The 24401-nt window shown below is 41.3% G+C and overlaps 1 protein-coding gene and 1 long non-coding RNA gene across 6 annotated transcripts in view; one reads left to right on the forward strand and one right to left on the reverse strand.

Annotated features, from left to right (window-relative positions):
- Positions 1-24401, reverse strand: part of LOC139577570 (serine/threonine-protein kinase Nek7) — a 182186-nt gene that overhangs the window by 18359 nt on the left and 139426 nt on the right. For 3 of the 5 annotated variants that reach the window (XM_071404678.1, XM_071404675.1, XM_071404679.1), the window contains one exon: positions 14899-22352. The exons of 1 other annotated variant lie outside the window; for it this stretch is intronic. In XM_071404678.1, coding sequence (XP_071260779.1) covers positions 22239-22352 — 114 coding nt within the window. In that variant the 3' untranslated portion in view covers positions 14899-22238. Of the gene's footprint in view, positions 1-14898; positions 22353-24401 lie in introns of those variants that run through there. One more of the 5 variants, XM_071404676.1, reaches the window with a different exon arrangement.
- LOC139577572 (uncharacterized) overlaps positions 1-24401 on the forward strand; it is a 56148-nt gene that overhangs the window by 12616 nt on the left and 19131 nt on the right. The gene's annotated exons all lie outside the window — the stretch shown is intronic.

Genomic DNA, 24401 nt, shown 5'->3' on the forward strand with positions numbered 1-24401 from the left:
GTCCTTGTGTGTATGTGATAATGTTAGGGATTGACACCAGCTGCCAACTGGGCTATGCAGTTTATCAGTTAAAGGACGGATGTTGCAGTACTGTAGATCAAAACGCTCTCTCTTTCTGTCTCACTTTCTCTTTCTCACTCTTTCTACCCCACGCTCTCTCTCTCTCTAACATGTTGCCCTTTAGAGCACTGAGACCTACAGAAATGTTAAGTTGAACCTGTTTATAGTTTATACAAATTCATTAGGACACATAAAAAAATACCTTTTAACAATACCAGCTTTCAAATCATAAACCAGGGTGTATACTATTGAGGTTGGAGACATTTCCTGGTGAATCTTGTCAACGAGCAAACTAATATCTTTAAAGCTTTGGTTGCCATTCATGCACCACGAGAATTTCAAATGTGCAAATACTATTGATAAATCGGGGGGGGGAAAAGGCTTTGGCGTCCTCCAAAACAACTCCATATTCCTGCCTTTCCTCATCCACGTGGGACAAAATTATGAAAAAAAAGCTCTGTATTTTGCAAGACACACACTATATACAGTTGAAGTCGGAAGTTTACATACACCTTAGCCAAATACATTTAAACTCAGTTTTTCACAATTCCTGACATTTAATCCAAGTAAAAAATCCCTGTCTTAGGTCAGTTAGGATCACCACTTTATTTTAAGAATGTGAAATGTCAGAATAATAGTAGAGAGAATGATTTATAATGATTTTACTTTTATTTATTTCATCACATTCCCAGTGGTTCAGAAGTTTACATACACTGAAATTGTATTTGGTTGCATTGCCTTTAAATTGTCTATCTTGGGTAAAACGTTTTGGGTAGCCTTCCACAAACTTCCCACAATAAGTTGGGTGGATTTTGGCCCATTCCTCCTGACAAAGCTGGTGTAACTGAGTCAGGTTTGTAGGCCTCCTCGCTCGCACACGCTTTTTCAGTTCTGCCCACAAATTTTCTATGGGATTGAGGTCAGAGCTTTGTGATGGCCACTCCAACACCTTGACTTTGTTGTCCTTAAGCCATTTTGCCACGACTTTAGAAGTATGCTTGGGGTCATTGTCCATTTGGAAGACCCATTTGCGACCAAGCTTTCACTTCCTGACTGATGTTGAGATGAGATGTTGCTTCAATATATCCGCATAATTTTCCTTCCTCATGTTGCCATCTATTTTGTGAAGTGCACCAGTCCCTCCTGCAGCAAAACACCCCCACAACATGATGCTGCCACCCCCGTGCTTCACAGTTGGGATGGTGTTCTTCGGCTTGCAAGCCTCCCCCTTTCTCCTCCAAACATAACGATGGTCATTATGGCTAAACAGTTCTATTTTTGTTTAATCAGACAATAGGATATTTCTCCAAAAAGTACGATCTTCGTCCCCATGTGCAGTTTCAAACCGTAGTCTGGCTTTTTTATGGCGGTTTTGGAGCAGTGGCTTCTTCCTTGCTGAACAGCCTTTCAGGTTATGTCGATATAGGACTCGTTTTACTGTGGATATAGATGCTTTTGGTACCTGTTTCCTCCAGCATCTTCACAGGGTCCTTTGCTGTTGTTCTGGGATTGATTTGCACTTTTCGCAACAAAGTACGTTCATCTCTAGGAGTTTGAACGCCTCTCCTTCCTGAGCAGTATGACGGCTGCATGGTCCCATGGTGTTTATACTTGCGTACTATTGTTTGTACAGATGAACGTGGTACCTTCAGGCATTTGGAAATTTCTCCCAAGGATGAACCAGACTTGTGGAGGCCTACAATGTTTTTTCTGAGGTCTTGGCTGATTTCTTTTGACATTCCCATGACGTCAAGCAAAGATGCACTGAGTTTTAAAGGTAGGCATTGAAATACATCCACAGGTGCACCACCAATTGACTCAAATTATGTGAATAAGCCTATCAGAATCTTCTAAAGCCATGACATCATTTTCTGGAATTTTCCAAGCTGTTTAAAGGCACAGTCAACTTAGTGTATGTAAACTTCTGACCCACTGGAATTGTGATACAGTGAATTATAAGTGAAATAATCTGTCTGTAAACGATTGTTGGAAAAATGACTTGTCTCATGCACAAAGTAGATGTCCTAACCGACTTGCCAAAACTATAGTTTGTTAACAAGAAATTTGTGGAGTGGTTGAAAAACGAGTTTTAATGACTCTAACCTAAGTGTATTTAAACTTCCGACTTCAACTGTACATGTGCACTGGAATGGCATGTGTTTGTCTTTTTAAAGTACGTCTTAAATCCTTGCAAAAATGCTAGAAGATTGGCTCATCAGATATCGTTTCCCAAAACCAATCTGTACATTCTGCACAAAAAAAGTCCCACCTGTCTCTAAACATGCACTGTCTGGTAAATGTACCACATGCCAAATCTTCCAACAGAGCAAGATCAGCCATTTCTCATTCCATTTTCCATTTTCTCAGTCTTTTATTGTATTTCAACAATGGTTTCACTTTCACACTTGTCTGTAATTTAACAAATTACTGTACTTTATATAGATTATTAGGGGGACTACTGGGGGAGGTCTTGAGCGGCAACGGTAGTAGACACATTTGGTTAATAGCCTCATACACGCTAACAATGCTTACAGGCATTCCAAGAACATAGCTAAGATTCCCATTAGGGTTTTATATAACATTAGGATAACATCCAAAAAACATTAAAAGTTTTTGATAACTATATATATATACAGTGGGGAGAACAAGTATTTGATACACTGCTGATTTTGCAGGTTTTCCTACTTACAAAGCATGTAGAGGTCTGTAATTTTTATCATAGGTACTGTGAGAGACGGAATCTAAAACAAAAATCCAGAAAATCACATTGTATGATTTTTAAGTAATTCATTTGCATTTTATTGCATGACATAAGTATTTGATCACCTACCAACCAGCAAGAATTCCGGCTCTCACAGACCTGTTAGTTTTTCTTTAAGAAGCCCTCCTGTTCTCCACTCATTACCTGTATTAACTGCACCTGTTTGAACTCGTTACCTGTATAAAAGACACCTGTCCACACACTCAATCAAACAGACTCCAACCTCTCCACAATGGCCAAGACCAGAGAGCTGTGTAAGGACATCAGGGATAAAATTGTAGACCTACACAAGGCTGGGATGGGCTACAGGACAATAGGCAAGCAGCTTGGTGAGAAGGCAACAACTGTTGGCGCAATTATTAGAAAATGGAAGAAGTTCAAGATGACGGTCAATCACCCTCGGTCTGGGGCTCCATGCAAAATCTCACCTCGTGTGGCATCAATGATCATGAGGAAGGTGAGGGATCAGCCCAGAACTACAAGGCAGGACCTGGTCAAAGACCTGAAGAGAGCTGGGACCACAGTTTCAAAGAAAACCATTAGTAAGACACTACGCCGTCATGGATTAAAATCCTGCAGCGCACGCAAGGTCCCCCTGCTCAAGCCAGCGCATGTCCAGGCCCGTCTGAAGTTTGCCAATGACCATCTGGATGATCCAGAGGAGGAATGGGAGAAGGTCATGTGGTCTGAAGGAGTGGGCCAAAATCCCTGCTGCAGTGTGTGCAAACCTGGTCAAGAACTACAGGAAACGTATGATCTCTGTAATTGCAAACAAAGGTTTCTGTACCAAATATTAAGTTCTGCTTCTCTGATGTATGAAATACTTATGTCATGCAATAAAATGAAAATGAATTACTTAAAAATCATACAATGTGATTTTCTGGATTTTTGTTTTAGATTCCGTCTCTCACAGTTGAAGTGTACCTATGATACAAATTACAGACCTCTACATGCTTTGTAAGTAGGAAAACCTGCAAAATCGGCAGTGTTTCAAATACTTGTTCTCCCCACTGTATATAGTATATGTTATATAAATATATACACTGCTCAAAAAAATAAAGGGAACACTTAAACAACACAATGTAACTCCAAGTCAATCACACTTCTGTGAAATCAAACTGTCCACTTAGGAAGCAACACTGATTGACAATAAATTTCACATGCTGTTGTGCAAATGGAATAGACAAAAGGTGGAAATTATAGGCAATTAGCAAGACACCCCCAAAAAAGGAGTGATTCTGCAGGTGGTGACCACAGACCACTTCTCAGTTCCTATGCTTCCTGGCTGATGTTTTGGTCACTTTTGAATGCTGGCGGTGCTCTCACTCTAGTGGTAGCATGAGACGGAGTCTACAACCCACACAAGTGGCTCAGGTAGTGCAGTTCATCCAGGATGGCACATCAATGCGAGCTGTGGCAAAAAGGTTTGCTGTGTCTGTCAGCGTAGTGTCCAGAGCATGGAGGCGCTACCAGGAGACAGGCCAGTACATCAGGAGATGTGGAGGAGGCCGTAGGAGGGCAACAACCCAGCAGCAGGACCGCTACCTCCGCCTTTGTGCAAGGAGGTGCACTGCCAGAGCCCTGCAAAATGACCTCCAGCAGGCCACAAATGTGCATGTGTCAGCATATGGTCTCACAAGGGGTCTGAGGATCTCATCTCGGTACCTAATGGCAGTCAGGCTACCTCTGGCGAGCACATGGAGGGCTGTGCGGCCCCACAAAGAAATGCCACCCCACACCATGACTGACCCATCGCCAAAACGGTCATGCTGGAGGATGTTGCAGGCAGCAGAACGTTCTCCACGGCGTCTCCAGACTCTGTCACGTCTGTCACATGTGCTCATGTGCTCAGTGTGAACCTGCTTTCATCTGTGAAGAGCACAGGGCGCCAGTGGCGAATTTGCCAATCTTGGTGTTCTCTGGCAAATGCCAAACGTCCTGCACGGTGTTGGGCTGTAAGCACAACCCCCACCTGTGGACGTCGGGCCCTCATACCACCCTCATGGAGTCTGTTTCTGACCGTTTGAGCAGACACATGCACATTTGTGGCCTGCTGGAGGTCATTTTGCAGGGCTCTGGCAGTGCACCTCCTTGCACAAAGGCGGAGGTAGCGGTCCTGCTGCTGGGTTGTTGCCCTCCTACGGCCTCCTCCACATCTCCTGATGTACTGGCCTGTCTCCTGGTAGCGCCTCCATGCTCTGGACACTACGCTGACAGACACAGCAAACCTTTTTGCCACAGCTCGCATTGATGTGCCATCCTGGATGAACTGCACTACCTGAGCCACTTGTGTGGGTTGTAGACTCCGTCTCATGCTACCACTAGAGTGAGAGCACCGCCAGCATTCAAAAGTGACCAAAACATCAGCCAGGAAGCATAGGAACTGAGAAGTGGTCTGTGGTCACCACCTGCAGAATCACTCCTTTTTTGGGGGTGTCTTGCTAATTGCCTATAATTTCCACCTTTTGTCTATTCCATTTGCACAACAGCATGTGAAATTTATTGTCAATCAGTGTTGCTTCCTAAGTGGACAGTTTGATTTCACAGAAGTGTGATTGACTTGGAGTTACATTGTGTTGTTTAAGTGTTCCCTTTATTTTTTTGAGCAGTGTATATATATGTTTTAAATGACATTCTCAGAATGCAGATAAAAATGTAATAATTATATATAGTACAACCGAGGCAAAAGGGTTCGAAATGCTTATGGCTGCTAACCTGGTTTTGTTCTGTAAGTGGCACCTTGTCCTCTTTTCAAGGGAAGGGTCCCATTTACCCAATTTTTCTCCCCAATTTTATCCAATTGCGATCAAATTACAATCTTATCTCATCGTTGCAACTCCCCATCGGGCTTGAGGGAGGCGAAGGTTTAGTCATGCGTCCTCCGAAACATGACCCGCCTAACCGCTCTTAACACCTGCCCGCTTAACCCGGAAGCCAGCTTCACCAATGTGTCGGAGGTAACACCGTTCAACTGACGACCGAAGTCAGCCTGCAGGCGTCCGCCACAAGGAGTCGCTAAAGCGCGGTGAGACAAGTAAAGCCCCCCCCGACCAAACCCTCCCCTTACCCGGACGACGCTGGGCCAATTCTGTGCCGCCCTATGGGACTCCCGATCAAGACCAGTTGTGACAAAGTCTGGGATCGAATCCGGGTCTGTAGTGACGCCTCAAGCACTGCGATTCAGTGCCTTAGACCACTGTGCCACTTGGAAGGCCCTCGGGGACCCAACTTCTTAAGGGCCCTAGGATCCATGTGTACAGGGGTGGTCTGCCAGTCACAGGGACGACAACCCTACTTGGGATGGAGGGAGGTTTTTGCAGGTGGGAAATTGGAGGACAACTAGAGTTCTTCTTAAGAGCCAGCTGGAGCTACAGTATGTTTAGCAAGGCATCTATCATGATACAGCTATGTGTTAATAGACAGGCATTGATTCTGGTAGGTATGGATAAATATGTCAAAATAGTGACAAGGATAGAGGTAAGTCTCTCAAAATATAACCCATCGTGGTAATTGGTTTCGCTGATAATAGGAGAATTATAGGCAGTGTTTACAAGGAGGACCATATTTATTGTTTATAAGAAACTCATTAAATATATTCGAAGTGGCCTGGGGGAAAGAGTGGGATGGTAAATGGTCAAATCCATTTCTGCCAAATAATTCAAAAGATGTTATGATCATATTATAAACAATCTAGATCTTGAGGTACATTCTGCTATAGATAGATCTTCAAGGAAGATAGATTGCATTGAATATACTACTTGTTAATAAACAGATATGGCTCATAAATCTAAATGGACCAAATAATGACGATCCAAACTTCTTTGAAAATATATCTAATAATCAAATTAGTCTCCAAAATACAAATAACTATTATAATGGTATGGTACTACAACACAGTTTTAAGTATGTCAATAGACCATAAAGGCAATCATACTACCATGTATCAACCTTTGCTGGTGCACAAAGAGATTACAAATATTATTGACACGTTGTAATTGACTGACATTTGGAGGCTTAAAAACCCTCAAAATATATACTTGGAGGAGCCTTAATCAAGCTAGTATGATTTTCTGGTATCCTTTTCTATGGTGCCAAAGGATTAAAAAGTATTGATTGAGAATTGAATGCCATCAGATCATCAACTAAGATTGAGTGTACAAAACATTAAGAACACAGTCCTAATATTGAGTTGCACCCCTCCCCCCCTTTGCCCCCAGAAAAGCCTCAATTCGCTGGGGAATGGACTCTACAGAGGTGTCGAAAGCGTTCCACAGGGATGATGGCCCATGTCGACTCCACTGCCTCCCACAGTTGTGTCAAGTAGGCTGGATGTCCTTTAGGTGGTGGACAATTCTTAATACATACGGGAAACTATTGCACATGAAAAACCCAGCAGCGTTGCAGTTCTTGACACAAACCTGTGAGCCTGGTACCTACTACCATACCCGTTCAAAGGGACTAATCTTTTGTTTTGCCCATTCATCCTCTGAATACCACACATACACAAGCCATGTCCCAATTGTCTCAATGCTTAAAAATCCTTCTTTAACCTGTCTCCCCCCCTAAATGTACACTGATTGAAGTGGATTTAACAAATTACATCCATAAGGGATCATAGCTTTCACCTGGACTCACCTGGTCAGTCTAAAATGGTATTGGTCTACGGAGAACAGACTTCCAACAGAAATAGAAAATCTAAAATTACACATCAATGGTGTTGATGAATGTACTACAGAAGCACTGAATAATCTAGACGCAAAACAAAAGGAGTTTGAGAAACTTATTCAGGAAAGATTGGGTTTTATTTATTTTTTTTAAACAGCAAATTGAACTGCGAAGAAAACCTTCTTCCAAAACCTTCAAATACAAAAATATAAATGCAACATGCAACAATTTCAACGATTTTACTGAGTTACAGTTCATATAAAGGACATCAGTCAATTGAAATACATTAATTAGGCCCTAATCTATGGATTTCATATGACTCGGTACACAAGGTAGGGGCGTGGATCAGAAAACCAGTGACTATCTGGTGTGAGCACCATTTGCCTCATGCAGTGCCACACATCTCCTTTGCATAGAGTTGATCAGGCTGTTTATTGTGGCCTGTGGAATGTTGTCCCATTCCTCTTCAATGGCTATGCGAAGTTGCTGCATATTGGCGGGAACTGGAACACATTGCTGTACACATCGACCCAGAGCATCCCAAACATGCTCAATGGGTGACATGTCTTGTGAGTATGCAGGCCATGAAAGAACTGGGGCATGTTCAAACTTCCAGGAATTGTGTACAGATCCTTGTGACATGGGGCCGTGCATTATCATGCTAAAACATGAGGTAATGGCGGCGGATGAATGGCACAAAACTGGGCCTCGGGATCTCGTCATGGTATCTCTGTGCATTCAAATTGCCATCAATAAAATGCAATTGTGTTTGTTGTCTGTAGCGTATGCCTGCGTATGCCTGCCCATACCATAACCCCAAGCCACCATGGGGCACTCTGTTCACATCAGCCAACCACTCGCCTACACGACACCGTATGCCATCTGCCTGGTACTGATGAAACCGCAATTCTTCCGTAAAGAGCACACTTCTCCAGCATGCCAGTGGCCATCGAAGGTGAGCATTTTCCCACTGAAGACGGTTACGATGCCGAACTGCAGTCAGGTCAAGACCCTGGAGAGGACGACGAGTACGCATATGAGCTTCCCTGAGACGGTTTCTGCAGAAGTTTTTCGGTTGTACAAATCTACAGTTTCATCAGATGCCCGGGTGGCTGGTCTCATACAATCCCGCAGGTGAAGAAGCCAGATGCTGAGGTCCTGGGCTGGCGTGGTTACATGTGGTCTGTGGTTGGGAGGCCGGTTGGATGTACTGCAATGATTATACCATTTAATCATCTTCTTGATATGCCACACCTGTCAGGTGAATAGATTATCTTGGCAAAGGAGAAATGCTCACTTTTTGTGTGTATGGAACATATCTGGGATCTTTTATTTCAGCTCATGCAACATGGGACCAACACTTTACATGTTTCATTTACATTTTTGTTCAGTACAGAAACACGACCAAAAATAACCTACAGAAAATAGTTACAAACAATGGAGAAATCCTTCTCACCAAAGGAGTAAAATATTTTAACAAATTTCTCTTGTCAAGTTCCTCCAACCTCACTTGAGGATGAGTTTTGTGATATCCTTCTCCCAAAACAAGCATGTGAAACTATACTCAACACAAAACAATTATTGCGAATGCCTATGGTTGGAAATTGATTCTTTTCAGAAGGGGAAAACCCCTGGCCTCGATGGCATGACAATCAAACTTTTTATGAACTACCAAAAGAGCCATTAATATCATGTTTTAATTACTCATATATAAATGGCAACCTGTTGTACACACAAAAGACAGACTGATATCTCTTCGACTGAAGGGCAGTACAAAGACCCAGTCTCTTAAAAAAATGCAAGGCCCCTTACCCTTCGATGTTCCGAAGCACAAATACTGGCAAAATGTATTGCTCATAGAATTAAAAAGGTCCAACCAAACATTATTCATCACGATCAGATGGGATTCTTAAAAGGAAGATATATTGGATACAACATTAGAAAACTACTATAAATTATTGAAAACTATGAGAATGCAGGGAAACCAAGTATAATTGTTATAGGGGATTTTGAGAAAGCCTTTGATACAGTACGTCTAGAATCTTTTTATAAGTGCCTGGATGAACTTTGTAGAATCTCTCATAAGATGGGTAAAAGTAACGTACAACAATCCTTTAATTTACTGTTACTACTCAGAAGTTTGAATTGTTAAAAGGTGTTAAAAAAAGGTGCCCTCTGTCACCATATTTATTTATTATGGCCATTGAACTGTTAGCTTTAAAATTCAGATCTAATGATAACATTAAGGGGGCATAAAATGTATGGATTAGAGACAAAAGTATTAATGTACGGCAATGTTTAAAAGTTTGTGTACATCTGCGGGTTGGAATTAAGATTGGAGTGATTGATTGGCTGAAACAGTGCGATTAAGAAATAAACGAAAGAATCTTAAATCCTCCAACCAGGGGCGAGGGGGCCATTGGGCATTGGGATTATTGTGGACAGATTAATGTGGATGCTACCATGATTACGGATACTCCTGAATGAATCATGAATGTTGATTAGTGAGAAAGTTAGACACAAATATCATGTGCCACCCCTGTTATTGTAATGGGGAGAGGTTAGCATGTCTTGGGGGTATGATATTTGTGCTTCAGTGACTTTCTCACTCATCATTATTCATGATTCATTCAGGACTATCCGTAATCATAGTAGAATCCACATTCATATAGAAGTGTTTAGAAAGATATTATTTTCTTATTTACAATAAAAGTGACTCCAAAATGAAACAACACACTATTTACCATGAATTTCTAATTGTGCACAAACTAATCTGAAACACAACCAAAACAAACAGCAAATGCATCCAACAAATTTGTTGAGTCACAAGCTTGATGTAATCATTGCGTGCTTGGAATATGGGACCAAATACTAAACTTTTGACTACTTTAATACACATATACTGTAAGTACTTTTGGTCCCCTAAAATGGGGGTACTATGTACAAAAAGTGCTGTAATTTCTAAATGGTTCACCGTATATGGATGAAAATACCCTCAAATTAAAGCTGACAGTTTGCACTTTAACCTCATAGGCACTGTATCGTTTCAATTTGTCACTGTCCCAATACTTTGAGCTCACTGAATATCAGCATATTTCATTGTAATGATGCATCTATTAAGATACCTAAATATGAGCTCTTGCATAGCAAGACATGAATGTGCTATAGATATGCTATGGATATATTTCATTAACTTTTAATAATGCGGTAGGAACCTGCTATAACAACGTTCAAGAAATGCTTTCAGATGTGTAATAAATGTGTTATGGATACGTAGTCAAAGTAAATTGTTACCAGTTACATACAGTATATACATACAGTTTATTAGGTACACCAACCCATTCATGAAAATGTGATTTACGCAGTAAAAAAATATATATGTTTTTTGATTTTTTTTGGGCTGGCCTGTTTTGCCAATGTAAAAAATATATATCATTGAGTTAATAAAGCCGCATAGCAAGGGAGCTCCAAAATGCAGGTGTTTCAGCCTAGCTCAGTGTTTCTGTGGTGGTGGGGCAAGCATAGCAGAAAATATGGAGCGTTGCGCTGTGATTGGCTCAGTGTTCTGTCACTCATGGGGACACTACGTAGCCACCAAGTCTAAGGGTAGAGCTCGAAAATTCAAGCCCCTTGGGTGCTGCCATAGAGTTAAATCAGAAGTGCCAATCCAAGAAGACTAAAGGTCATTAAAGGTCACAGATAAAATTACGTTATATCTACAGTAGCTTTGATTGGACTGTCAACATCATACTTTCAAAATCTTAGCTCGCAGTCATCATCATAAATCAAGTCAACAATCTACTGGCAAATCCTTTTTACTCTTTGTCATATGAAGAGAAATAATGAATAGAAATTATAGTTAAAACGTATCAGTGTTCATCGGCCATTGGACAGAAAAATTCAACAATGAGTGGTTTGGAAGGAATCAGTTGCTATTTGCAAGCATTGCATAGCAATCATTGGCCTGCTATTCAGTGGAGTGGCTGTGTGGTCCCAAGTCTAATATTAAGGGTCTCTTTTCCTAGTTTAAAATGATAAACATTCAACATTAGCCATGCTGTCAATGAAGCATGATTTGTGCCGTGCTCAAAACATCAACTTGGAACTGCAAAATCTGACTTCAGTGAGTTCAAGACAACTGGAGACTCGGGGAAAATGAGCTACGACTGGGAAAATGTTTTGAACTTTCCTCCAACTCGGAATTGTAAATAGGGAACTCAAGCCTCTTTCTAGAGCTACGAGTTGAAGATCACTGACGTCATCATGATTTAACTTCCCAGTTGGCTTGAAAGCACCATAAATTCAGAGATTGCCAGACTTTGATGACAAAAAGAGTCCAAAAATGTCTTGTATGCTGCTGCATAAATTATGTAATATGCCAGGGAGATATGTATACTGTAGCTAAGAAAGTAATTCAAAGGGTGTTATGTAGTAAGGTGTTAGTAGCCCATGTGCCTCACCCTCACCCTAATTTTAGCTAAATTCACCTCTTAATTTCACCTACTGTTCTGACTTGGGGGTGCACATGTAGCCTATAACCTGGTTTTGAGAAATGTAATCATCAAATATTGTAAGATCTTTCCTTGTCTGTTTAAATGCCCCCTTTATTTATCCTACGGTTCTGACTTGTTGTACAGGGAGAACACTGTAAGAACAGCCCATGTTCTGAATTCTGTCGATGTACATTTCAAAAGTAGTGTAGTGGCTTTGCTGGCATACAAAAGTGTAGTGGCTTTGCTGGCAAACATCCCACATTATTATTTTTTGCCCCACCAAGATTTACATGCTAAAATCGCCGCTGGAAATACGTGGCTTGCTATATAAAGCAGGCAGACAGGCATTCAATTACTGTTCGATTGAACATTATAATGGGCAAAACTAGTGACCTAAGCGACTTTGAGCGTGGTATGCTCGTCGGTTACAATATCTCAGAAATGGCTGACCTCCTGGACTTTTTACGCATGACAATGTCTAGGGCAGTAGTCTGTTAAAAAATAAAAATAAAATAAAAATGTAAAAAACAACAATAATTAAAGCCTTGCATTCCTAATTATAAAAAAAAGTTGCCCTGTTGGCGGTGGCTGCACTTGATTAACCAGCCATAGCGCCAGGAAAGGCAATGTGTTCCCATTTTGAACCATTTCATGTGTGTGAAGGTAGAACTCAGAATACCCGGCAGGCCCAGAAAAGCAAATCAAGTGCACCTATAGGCCTACCGCTGGCCAATCAGATAACTGCAGACATGGTGAGCTGAGCTTTCTCAAGCCATAGGTTGTAAAAAGAAGCCTTGAGCACACAGCAAAGTTGATACTGTGAGATTTCAAGTTTTAAAACCATGACTAGAGCTAGACAAAGAATACAGCAAAGAGCTGATGTTTTTATAACTAAGTTCATATTTAAGTTTAACAATTTTATAAGACTTAAAATGCGCATTCTTCCTACTTCCAGTCGCGCTACAACCAGCACTGCAGCTGCAATGTATGAGTATAGCAAAGTGTGTCAATAAACTTGCGTTGTTATTTTTAGCGTCTTGTATCTTTTTTAATATCAAGGAATATTTCACATCCTCTGGTCATAGGAGTAAGAGCATGAATTGGTGTATGAGGCAGAAATAATGCAGTGCGACTTGAGTTTCTCCATCAGCTGGAAGACTGTGTCCCCTTTTCTCTGGAGGGAGGGCGGGCGGAGGGACAGTGAGCGGAGGGGTGAGAGGCAGCCTCACCGTTGCTCCCTCCCTCCCTTCAGACTGACCATCAAATGCATGCCATCAGATCAGTACAATAAAAAAAGCGAATTATTGTGCACACAGCTGTGCCTCACAAGTAATACAACAAATGATCTATTACCAGTGCGATCATATACTGTACCTACAATTTTGAAGTACAGTGATAATGTATTGTGCCTATAGCCTTCTGCACATGATTTTTAATAGACATGTTTTTTAAGTCATGTTTAAAAAAAATATTGAACGGTAAGATCTCGGTTAGCTTTTGGACTAAGAAATAGATCTGGACTTAGAAACAAAGGTTGGTGACCACTGGTCTAGGGTTTACCGAGAATGGTGCGACAAACATCCACTACACGGCAGTCCTGCGGACTAAAAGCTCATTGATGAGAGGTTGAAGGAGAATGGCAAGAATTGTGCAAGCTAACAGGCGGGCCACAAACAGGCAAATAACGGTGCAGTACAACTGTGATGTGCAGAAAGGCATCTTGGACCGCACAACTCTCCGATCCTTGTCACGGATGGGCAATTGCAGCAGACGAACACAGAGGTTCCACTCCTATCAGCTAAAAGAGCGTCTCCAATAGGCACGTGATCACCAACACTGGTCAATTGAGGAGTGGAAAAACATTGCCTGGTCCGACGAATCACGGTTCTTGTTGCGTCATTCTGATGGGAGAGTCAGGATATGCATAAGCAGCATTGTGCCTCATGTCAACGGTACAGGCTCGTGGTGGTGGTGTAATAGTGTGGGGAATATTTTCCTGGCATAGGTTAGGTCCCTTGATACGAATTGAGCAATATGTCAATACCCCAAATAATTCAGGGTGTTCTGTAGGCAGAGGGGAGTCGAACCCAGTACTAGATGGGTGTACCTAATAAACTGGCCACTGAGTGTATAAGAGGATTTGAAATGTTATTTGATAGACTTCAATTCTACCTGCTAATTTCATAGCTGATCTATCCCCTATAAAAAATATGTATCCTAATATTCATTGGAATGTTGTGCACAACATCTGTAACAACCACCATAGAACATCCCGCATAATTTCTAATTAGGTTTCCAGGTAATGTAATAACACAATGTACTAGTAATGTTTTCCTAGCAAACCAAAATTGGTTCTGTGAAAGTTCCCAGAACATTTGTTAGTTTGTGGAAAATGTTCTCATAACACAAAAACAATCATGTTTATACACTGAGCAAAAATGCAACATGTAAAGAAATCCAGGCTGTATCACAACCGGCCGTGATTGGGAGTCCCATAGGGCGGCGTACAATTGGCTCAGCGTTGTCCGGGTTTGGCCGGGGTGTAGGGCGTCCTTGTAAATAAGAATTTGTTATTAATTGACTTGCCTAGTTAAATAAAGGTTAAAAAACATTATTTAAAAAAAGTAAAGTGTTGGTCCTGTTTCATGAGTTAAAAAAAAGATACCAGAAATTTTCAAATGCGCACAAAAAAGGTATTTCTCTCAAATTTTGTACACAAATGTGTTTACATCCGTGTTAGCAAGCATTTCTCATTTGACAAGCAGCGTACAATATAAAGAATGTGACAGGATTTGATTGATTTGTACAGTCAAAGGCATTCACTGATAGAATGATGTCTGAACGAGTTGTGAGACTTTCTGAGATCCATCTTCATTCAAAAGAAGTGTGTGCGGGCGACATGTTATCATCCAGACAATGTTGCAAAATCATTTTTACTTTATTGCATTCAGTTAGCATACAAAGCAATTATGATGCACATCTTGAAAGACAGCCATGAAAAGTTCAAAAACTATTTTTTCTTCCCAATACTTCAATAAGAACTTCAGAGGGCTGGTAGGAATAATATACACTCCTCTAAGTATTTATTTGGACAGTGAATCTAAAACTTTTAATTTGGTTTTATACTCCAGCATTTTGGACTTGAGATGAAATGTTTTATATGAGGCGACAGTGCAGAATGCCACCGTTTATTTGAGGGTATTTTCATCCACATCTGTTTTAGCAGTTAGACATGAATGCACTTACAGTATTCTAACAAATTCACTTACAGATGCACAAAGGTTCATGACCCAAAAACAAACCGCTCACCATTACCAATAACATGGGAGGTTAGCATCATTTTTTCAGGGGTGGGGGATATAATATTTATGACTTTCTCACTCATCAATATTCACAATTAATTCATGATTATCCCTAATCATGGTAGGATCCACATTAATGTAGAAGTTTTCAGAAGCATATTATATTCTTATTTACAATTAAAGTGACTCACATGACAACCATTAACCATTCATTTCTATTGAGCACAACCAAAACAAACTGCAAATGCATCCAACAAATTTGTAAAGTCACAAGCTTGATGTTGTCATTGTTTGTAGGAATATGGGACCAAATACTAAACTTCTCTAATTGTAATACACTATAAGTGAATTTGTTCAAATACTTACTACACCTTCAAATGGGGGGACTAGATACACAAAGTGCTTTCATTTCTAAACGGTAAAAAAGATAAGTATGAAAATATCCTCAAATACAGGTGACATTATGTGCTGTTGCCTCATAAAACATTTGATCTCAAATCCAAAAAGCTAGAGTATAGAGCCAAATTAAAAGTTTTAGCTTCACTGTCCAAATACATATGTAGGGGAGTGTAGTATCCTCATCACACTACCAATGGAGCTGAGGTCATCACCCCTGTGAGCAATCTAATCGAGCGAAAGAACGGTGTGTGTGTGCCCACAATGAGCATTAGAAAAAGAGCCTTGGTGCTTTCCTCCATACGACAACCTGTGTGTGTTTACAGGGTTATACATTTTTTAAGGCAAATACATTACTTAGAGTGATCCTGTAGAGGTTTTGTATAATTTCAGCCAGTATTTTTGAAAGTAGTGCTCACAAGCCAAAACGGATCCGGAAAAGTGTGTACTACATAATGCATTTTGTAGAAATGCAGTTTTCTTTGCAATTCATATGATATGTTACGAATTAAAATTCATACAATATTTTTTACGAATTTGTAAGGGCTTAAGATCCTGGAGGGCATCTTTAATCTTCTACAAAGCAATAGGACTAAATTATGTTTATCTTTACCAAAACAAGAGCCGAAAGAAAAGCAAAACATTTAAAAAGACACTTGAATAAACTGTCAATCCTCTTAACTGTTATCTGATCAAATAAATACCATTTTACATTTGGTATCATCTTTGCAACATTTTCCATAAACTGATGATGGTGTTGTGCAAAAGCCATTCTGTTAGTAGGACATTATTGATAAGGCATGTATTGTAACTAACAAAACTCCCTTACTGTACAGCTAATTTTCCGTTAGTTACAGACACTGAAAGATGAGTAGAGAAAGGCATCAAAGGTGTAATAATGGCGTGTACAGAGGCCTGAGTTTGTAAAAGACAGAACTTGAATTTTGAAATGGAATATAGCAAACAATCAGTTGGTGGGACCTTGTGGAGAACTGTGGAAACAAAGAAAAACATCAGCAAGACGTGCAATGGAAATTAATTGTATCACTGTTGTTCATTTCCCCAATCAAACAACAACGACAGACATCAGCACAATGGTGATTTGATGTATCAACGTGATCATTGTTTAAACTTAGGCATCAGTTCAGTTCACCACCCTAACACAGATAAAAAACTAAAGCACATACAAAAACAAAACGGTTGATTACTAGCTGTCCTATTTAAAATCTATGGTGAGCCTACTCCCAAGTCTAAGAGTGGGCTTATTTTAAAACTAAAATATAGGGTTGGAGTATTAGTTAGAATTATCACTAATAACTTTAAAAGGCACTTCTGTTTTCATTTTGTTTCTCATGTCATGGACCGCGCTACCCAGACAAAGCTTTTATATTAGTTATTATTTCATTAACATTCAAATTAAATCAAAATGTATTTGTCGCGTACACGGTTTGTACATGTTATCGCAGGTGCAACAAAATGCTTATGTTTCTAGCTCCAACAGTGCATATCTAGCAATAAAATGTACATTACCAAGTACATACATGGATAACCTTGCTGTTATCTAGCGACGTCTCTCTACCTACTGTACCTCATTCCTAGTTCTCTCTCTCTCTCTCACACTCGCGCTCTCTCACTCGCTCACTACCCTGCTCTTTGGTAAAATACATAGCACAATCCTTCCTGAAATACATTCACTGCCATATTACCACACCTTCCTATCAGTACCGGGGTAAAAAGTGCAACGCAGCAACATTTAAACAACATTTTCCTGTCTGGTTGTTGTTACGATTTAGAATCTAATCTACACTTAACCGTATTCTGTTCCTAAAATAACAATACTCAACATTAATATTTTGCAGATTCTGCTGTGTGTGTGTGTGTGTGTTTGTATATAGTACATATTCATTGATATTTATCAAAATACATTAGTAACACAGGTGTCAGCAGACTACTTAATGTTAAATCCTAACTTGAGATCCTAATCCTCTGAAAGTCCTCCATCACCCCAGGGCAGGGCAGGAGGGTACAACAGAAAAATCAAAAGTTTCTTAACCGCAGCAATCTTTAAACGCAACAGGAATAGAGAGAGGATATATCTGGGACACAGTGCATTCGAAAAGTATTCAGACCTCTTCACTTATTCTACATTTTGTTACGTTACAGCGTTACGCTGTTTATTATCTATGCATAGTCACTTCACCCCTACCTACATGTACAAATTACCTTGACTAACCTGTACCCCTGCACAACCTGCACATTGACTCGGTACCCCCTGTATACAGCCTCGTTATTGTTATTTTACTTTTTATTACATTTTTTACTAAAGTTTATTTAGTAAATATTTTCTTAACTCTTTTTCTTGAACTGCATTGTTGGTTAAGGGCTTGTAACTAAGCATTTCTCGGTAAGGCCTGTTGTATTAGGCAAATGTGACACTTATTTTATTTTTTTATTATAAAATGTATTACATTTTTTTCCTTCCCCAATCTACACACAATAACCCATAATGACAAAGCAAAAACAGGTTTTTAGACATTTGTGAACATTTTTGAAAATAAAAAAAAGAAATACCTTAATTACTTAAGTATTCAGACCCTGCTATGAGACTCGAAATTGAGCTCAGATGCATCCTGTTTCCATTGATCATCCTTGAGATGTTTCTACAACTTGATTGGACTCTACCCGTGGTAAATTAAATTGATTGGACATGATTTGGAAAGGCACACACCTGTCTATGTAAGGTCCCACAGTTGACAGTGCATTTCAGAGCAAAAACCTAGCCATGAGGTTGAAAGAGTTATCTGTAGAGCCCCGAGACAGGATTGTGTCAAGGCACAGATCTGGAGAAGGGTACCAACAGATTTCTGCAGCATTGAAGGTCCCCAAGAACAAAGTGGCCTCCATCATTCTCAAATGGAAGAAGCGTGGAACCGCCAAGACTCTTCCTAGAGCTGGCCGCCCAATCGGGATAGAAGGGCCTTGGTCAGGGAGGTGACCAAGAACCCGAAGTTCACTCTGTGGAAATGGGAGTACCTTCTCTGCAGCACTCCACCAAATCAGGCCTTTATGCTAAAGTGGCCAGATGGAAGCCACTCCTCAGTAAAAGGTGCATGACAGCCCGCTTGGAGTTTGCCAAAAGACACCTAAAGGACTCAGACCATAAGAAACAAGATTCTCTGGTCTGATGAAACCAACTCTTCGGCCTGAATGCCAAATGTTACGTCTGGATGAAACCAGGCACCGCTCATCACCTGGCCAATACCATCCCTATGGTGAAGCATGGTGGTGGCAGTACTGAGAGATCCTTGATGAAAACCTGCTCCAGAGCGCTCAGGACTTCAGATAGGTGAAGGTTCACCTTCCAACAGGACAACGACCCTAAGCAAACAGCCAAGACAACTCATGTGGTCTCGGGACAAGTCTCTGAATGCCTTTGAGTGGCCCAGCCAGAGCCCGGACTTCAAATCAAACTTTTTTTGTCACATGAGCTGAAAACAACAAGTGTAGAACTTACCGTGAAATGCTTACCTACAAGCCCTTAATCAACAGTGCAGTTCAAGAACAGTTAAAAAATCTAATTAAAAAATAACACAATAACGAGGCTATATACAGGGGGTACCGGTACCGAGTCCGTGTGTGGTGGTACAAGTTAGTTGAGGTCATTTGTACATGTAGGTAGGGGTGAAGTGACTATGCATAGATAATAAACAGCGAGTAGCAGCAGTGTAAAAAACAAACGGGTCAATGAAATAGTCCGGTGGCCATTTTATTATTTTTTCAGCAGTGTTATGGCTTGGGGGTAGAAGCTGTTAAGGAGCCATTTGGTCCTAGACATGGCGCTCCGGTACCGCTTGACGTGCGTGTCCATGACTTGAGTGACTGGAGTCTCTGATAATGTTATGGACATTTTTATCCTCTTTTTTATGACAGTTTTTATCCTCTGACACTGCCTATTATATAGGTCCTGGATGGCAGGAAGCTGGGCCCCAGTGATGTACTGGGCCGTACGCACTACCCTCCGTAGCACCCTACGGTCAGATGCCGAGCAGTTGCCATACCAGGTGGTGATGCAACCGGTCAAGATGTTCTCAATGGTGCAGCTGTAGAACTTTTTGAGGATCTGGGGACCCCATGCCAAATCTTTTCAGTCCCCTGAGTGGGAAAAGGTTTTGTCATGCCCTCTGCATGACAGTCTTGGTGTGTTTGGACCATGATAGTTCGTTGGTGATGTAGACACCAAGGAACCTGAAACTCTCAACCCGCTCCACTACAGCCCCGTTGATGTTAATGGAGGCCTGTTCGGCCCGCCTTTTCCTGTAGTCCACGATCAGCTCCTTTGTCTTGCTCACATTGAAGGAGAGGTTGTTGTCCTGGCACCACACTGACAGTTCTCTGACCTCCTCCCTATAGGCTGTCTCATCGTTGAACCCGATCGAACATCTCTGGAGAGACCTGAAAACAGCTGCGCAGCGACACTCCCAATGTGACAGAGCTTGAGAGGAATGCAGAGAAGAATGGGAAGACTCGAGGCTGTAATCACTGCCAAAGGTGCTTCAACAAAGTACTGAGTAAACGTCCTGAATATTTATGTCAATGTAATATTTCATACTATTATTATTTTTTGTATACAGTTGAAATCGGAAGTTTACATACACTTAGGTTGGATTGATTAAAACTCATTTTTCAACCCCTCTACAAATGTCTTGTTAACAAACTATAGTTTTGTCAAGTCGGTTAGGACATCTACTTTGTGCATGACAAGTAATTTTTCCAACAATTGTTTACAGACAGATTATTTCACTTATAATTCACTGTATCACAATTCCAGCGAGTCAGAAGTTTACATACATTAAGTTGACTGTGCCTTTAAACAGCTTAAAAAATTCCCCAAAAATGGTGTCATGGCTTTAGAAGATTCTGGTAGGCTAATTGACATCATTTGAGTTAATTGGAGGTGCACCTGTGGATGTATTTCAAGGTCTACATTCCAACTCAGTGCCTCTTTGCTTGACATCATAGGAAAATCAAAAGAAATCAGCCAAGACCTCAGGAAAAAAATTGTAGACCTCCACAAGTCTGGTTCATCCTTGGGAGCAATTTCCAAACGCCTGAAGGTACCACGTTCATCTGTACAAAAAATAGTACACAAGTATAAACACCATGGGACCATGCAGCCGTCATACCGCTCAGGAAGGAGAGGCGTTCTATTTCCTAGAGATGAACGTACTTTTGTGCGAAAAGTGCAAATCACTCCCAGAACAACAGCAAAAGACCTTGTGAAGATGCTGGAGGAAACAGGTACAAAAGTATCTATATCCACAGTAAAACGAGTCCTATATCGACATAACCTGAAAGGCCGTTCGGCAAGGAAGAAGCCACTGCTCCAAAACCACCATAAAAAAAGCCGGACCACGGTTTGCAACTGCATGGGGACAAAGACTGTACTTTTTGGAGAAATATCCTCTGGTCTGATGAAACAAAAATATAACTATTTGTACATAATGACCATCGTTATGTTAGGAGGAAAAAGGGGGAAGCTTGCAAGCCAAAGAACACCATCCCCAACCGTGAAGCACGGGGGTGGCAGCATCATGTTGTGGGGATGCTTTGCTGCAGGAGGGACTGGTGCACTTCACAAAATAGATTGCATCATGAGGAAGGACAATTATGTGGATATATTGAGCTTGGTCGCAAATGGGTCTTCCAAATGGACAATGACCACAAGCATACTTCCAAAGTTGTGGCAAAATGGCTTAAGGACAACAAAGTCAAGGTATTGGAGTGGCCATCACAAAGCCCTGACCTCAATCCCATAGAAATTTTGTGGGCAGAACTGAAAAATTGTGTGCGAGCAAGGAAGCCTGCAAACCTGACTCAGTTACATAAGCTCTGTCAGGAGGAATGGGCCAAAATTCACCCAACTTATTGTGGGAAGCTTGTGGAAGGCTACCCAAAACGTTTGACCCAAGTTAAGCAATTTAAAGGCAATGCTACCAAATACTAATTGAGTGTGTAAACTTCTGACCCACTGGGAATGTGATGAAAGAAATAAAAGCTGAAATAAATCATTCTCTCTACTATTATTCTGACATTTCACATTCTTAAAATAAAGTGGTGATCCTAACTGATTTAAGACAGGGATTTTTTACTAGGATTAAATGTCAGGAATTGTGAAAAACTGAGTTTAAATGTATTTGGCTAAGGTGTATGTAAACTTCCGACTTCAACTGTATGTCATTATGGGGTATTGTGTGTAGATTGATAAGTGGCAAAAAACATTTAATCCATTTTAGAATAAGGCTGTAAAGTAGCAAAATGTGGAAAAAGTGAAGGGGTCCGAATACTTTACGAATGCACTGTACATAACCCCCTTCTCTTAAACAAAACGAAAACGAAACACTTATATTAGAGAACTTTTTTTTGCAGAACTCTCAGAAACTCAATACATGATTGTGTGAAAGACAAGATCGGTGTCTGCCTGTCCTTATGTGGAAGCGAGGGATGAGAGGAGGAGGGAAGAGAGGAAGAGATGCGGGTCGTATTGTATCCTCAGGTGTAGACTTAGCTGCCCTGCTGCGTCTGGCCGTGCATGTGTTTGGCGACGTCATACACATACATGATGTCCGGCCTCTTCTCTGGGTCGGGGTTAATACACATATCTACCACCTTCCTCAGCTAGATGGAGAGAGGAAGAAGAGGGAGAGAGGAGGGGAAAGAGAGGGACAGCGACAGGGGGGTGGGCAGAGAGAGGGAGAGAGATTGAGATGGAGACAGAAAACAGAGAGAGGAAGACAGAGATATCAGCTATTAGGCAGTATCCTGAGAGAAAGCACAAAGTCTCGTGTTAAAAGAACATTCCACACAAATGAACAAATCTAATGACAGAAACACAAATCTCTCATTGTCACCCTCTTCCTGTTTCAATAGCAGCTAACAAGCTACAGGTGCGGTAACTAAATATAGCAGGTGGGTAAGTATGTTAATTGCCCCATGGCCTTGTGAATCTACTTTCAGCCAACCTGAGAGAGACACACACACGCCGCTCGCACATTGCCAAATCAGGCAGAGACACATGCACGTGTATTACATAAAGACACACACACCGTCTCGGAGACAGCCTTTACACTTGAAGCCGAGCGGAGCGGCTGATTGGAGCAGATAGACGGTTCAGAGGTGGAACAGCGACCACCATCATTAAAAAAAAAGAAGGGAAAAAATAAAGATCGAAAGTGCCTGTGTAAGGTCACTATGGTAACCGCCTGCCAACTTCCTGGCTTGCTGTTGCGTGGCGCTAGGCTCGGCGAGTCCTCGTCAGGCAGCGTACGGTGTGTGTCAAATCAAATCAAATGGTATTCGTCACCTGCGCCGAAAAACAACTGGTGTAGACTTTATAGTGAAATGCTTGCTTACGAGCCCTTCCCAACGATGCCGGGTTTAAAAATAATACTAAAAATAAAAAGTAACACAAGAGGAATAAAATAAAATACACAAGAATGGAGCTATATACAGAGAGTATCAGTACCAGATCAATGTGCAGAGGTATATGATATTTGAGGTAGACATGTATATGAAGGCAGGGTAAAGTGACTAGGCATCAGGATAGATAATAATAATAATAATAAGAGTAAAATAAAGAACAGAGTAGCAGCTCAATAAAGAACAGAGTGTAAAAGTGAGTGTGTGTGAGTGTGTGTGTGTGTGTGCGCATGTGTGTCAGGGTGTGTGTGTGTGTGATGCAAATGCAAACAGTCTTAGTCCCACAGAACGGAGAAAGAGGGGGTTTAGCGATGAAGAGATTCAGATATGTAAAATACTGATTTGCCTCTTCGCAGCAGAGAGATGGAGGGGGGACGGATGGATGGTGTCAGTTGGAGGGGGGAGAGAAGGGGGGAGCAAACGGAGGAGACAGTAAATGACACAACAAAGATGAGCAGCTGACAGTTTCCTGCCGATGCTTCAGGAGCATTGTTTATATCCAGACAGTCGCTGCAGGCAACACCCATCCCATCCCTCCATCTTCTTTTCCATATCTCGCTCTTTCCCTTCCCATCTCTCTCTCTTTCCTGGATGTGGTGATAGAGGGGTGATATGGGGGCTGGGTGGGGGAAGATGGATGGCTCACGGGTAGCGACTAGCGAGACGCATGCACGCACACACACTATAGGCAGAAACTTAAGCCGGAAGTACCCTTGGTAAGGACTGTTCAATGTTGGTCTGACCAATTAGAATCTATGCTTCAAGATTATTTTGATCACGCGGACTGGGAAATGTTCTGGGTCGCCTCTGGGAATTGTATTGACGTATACACGGACTCTGTGACTGGGTTAATCAGGAAATGTATAGAGGATGTTGTTCCTACTGTGATGATTAGAACTTATGCAAACCAAAAACCATGGATAGGTGGCAGCATTCGCGCAAAACTGAAAGAGCGAACCAACACATTTAACCATGGCAAGGTGACTGGGAACCTGGACGTGTACAAACAGACCATCTATGTCCTCCGTAAGGCAATCAATGAGGCAAAACAACAGTACAGGGACAAAGTTGAGCCGCAATTTAACGGCTACTACACAAGACGCATGTGGAAGGGAGTCCAGAAAATCACAGACTATAAAGGGAAAGCCAGCCACGTCGCGGACACAACTCCTCACTCCTGGACAAGCTAAACACCTTTGCCTGCTTTGAGGGGAAAAAACACGGAGCTGGCGACGCGGGCCCCCACCG

This window comes from Salvelinus alpinus, chromosome 6, assembly GCF_045679555.1.
Source record: "Salvelinus alpinus chromosome 6, SLU_Salpinus.1, whole genome shotgun sequence".
NCBI lineage: Eukaryota > Metazoa > Chordata > Actinopteri > Salmoniformes > Salmonidae > Salvelinus > Salvelinus alpinus.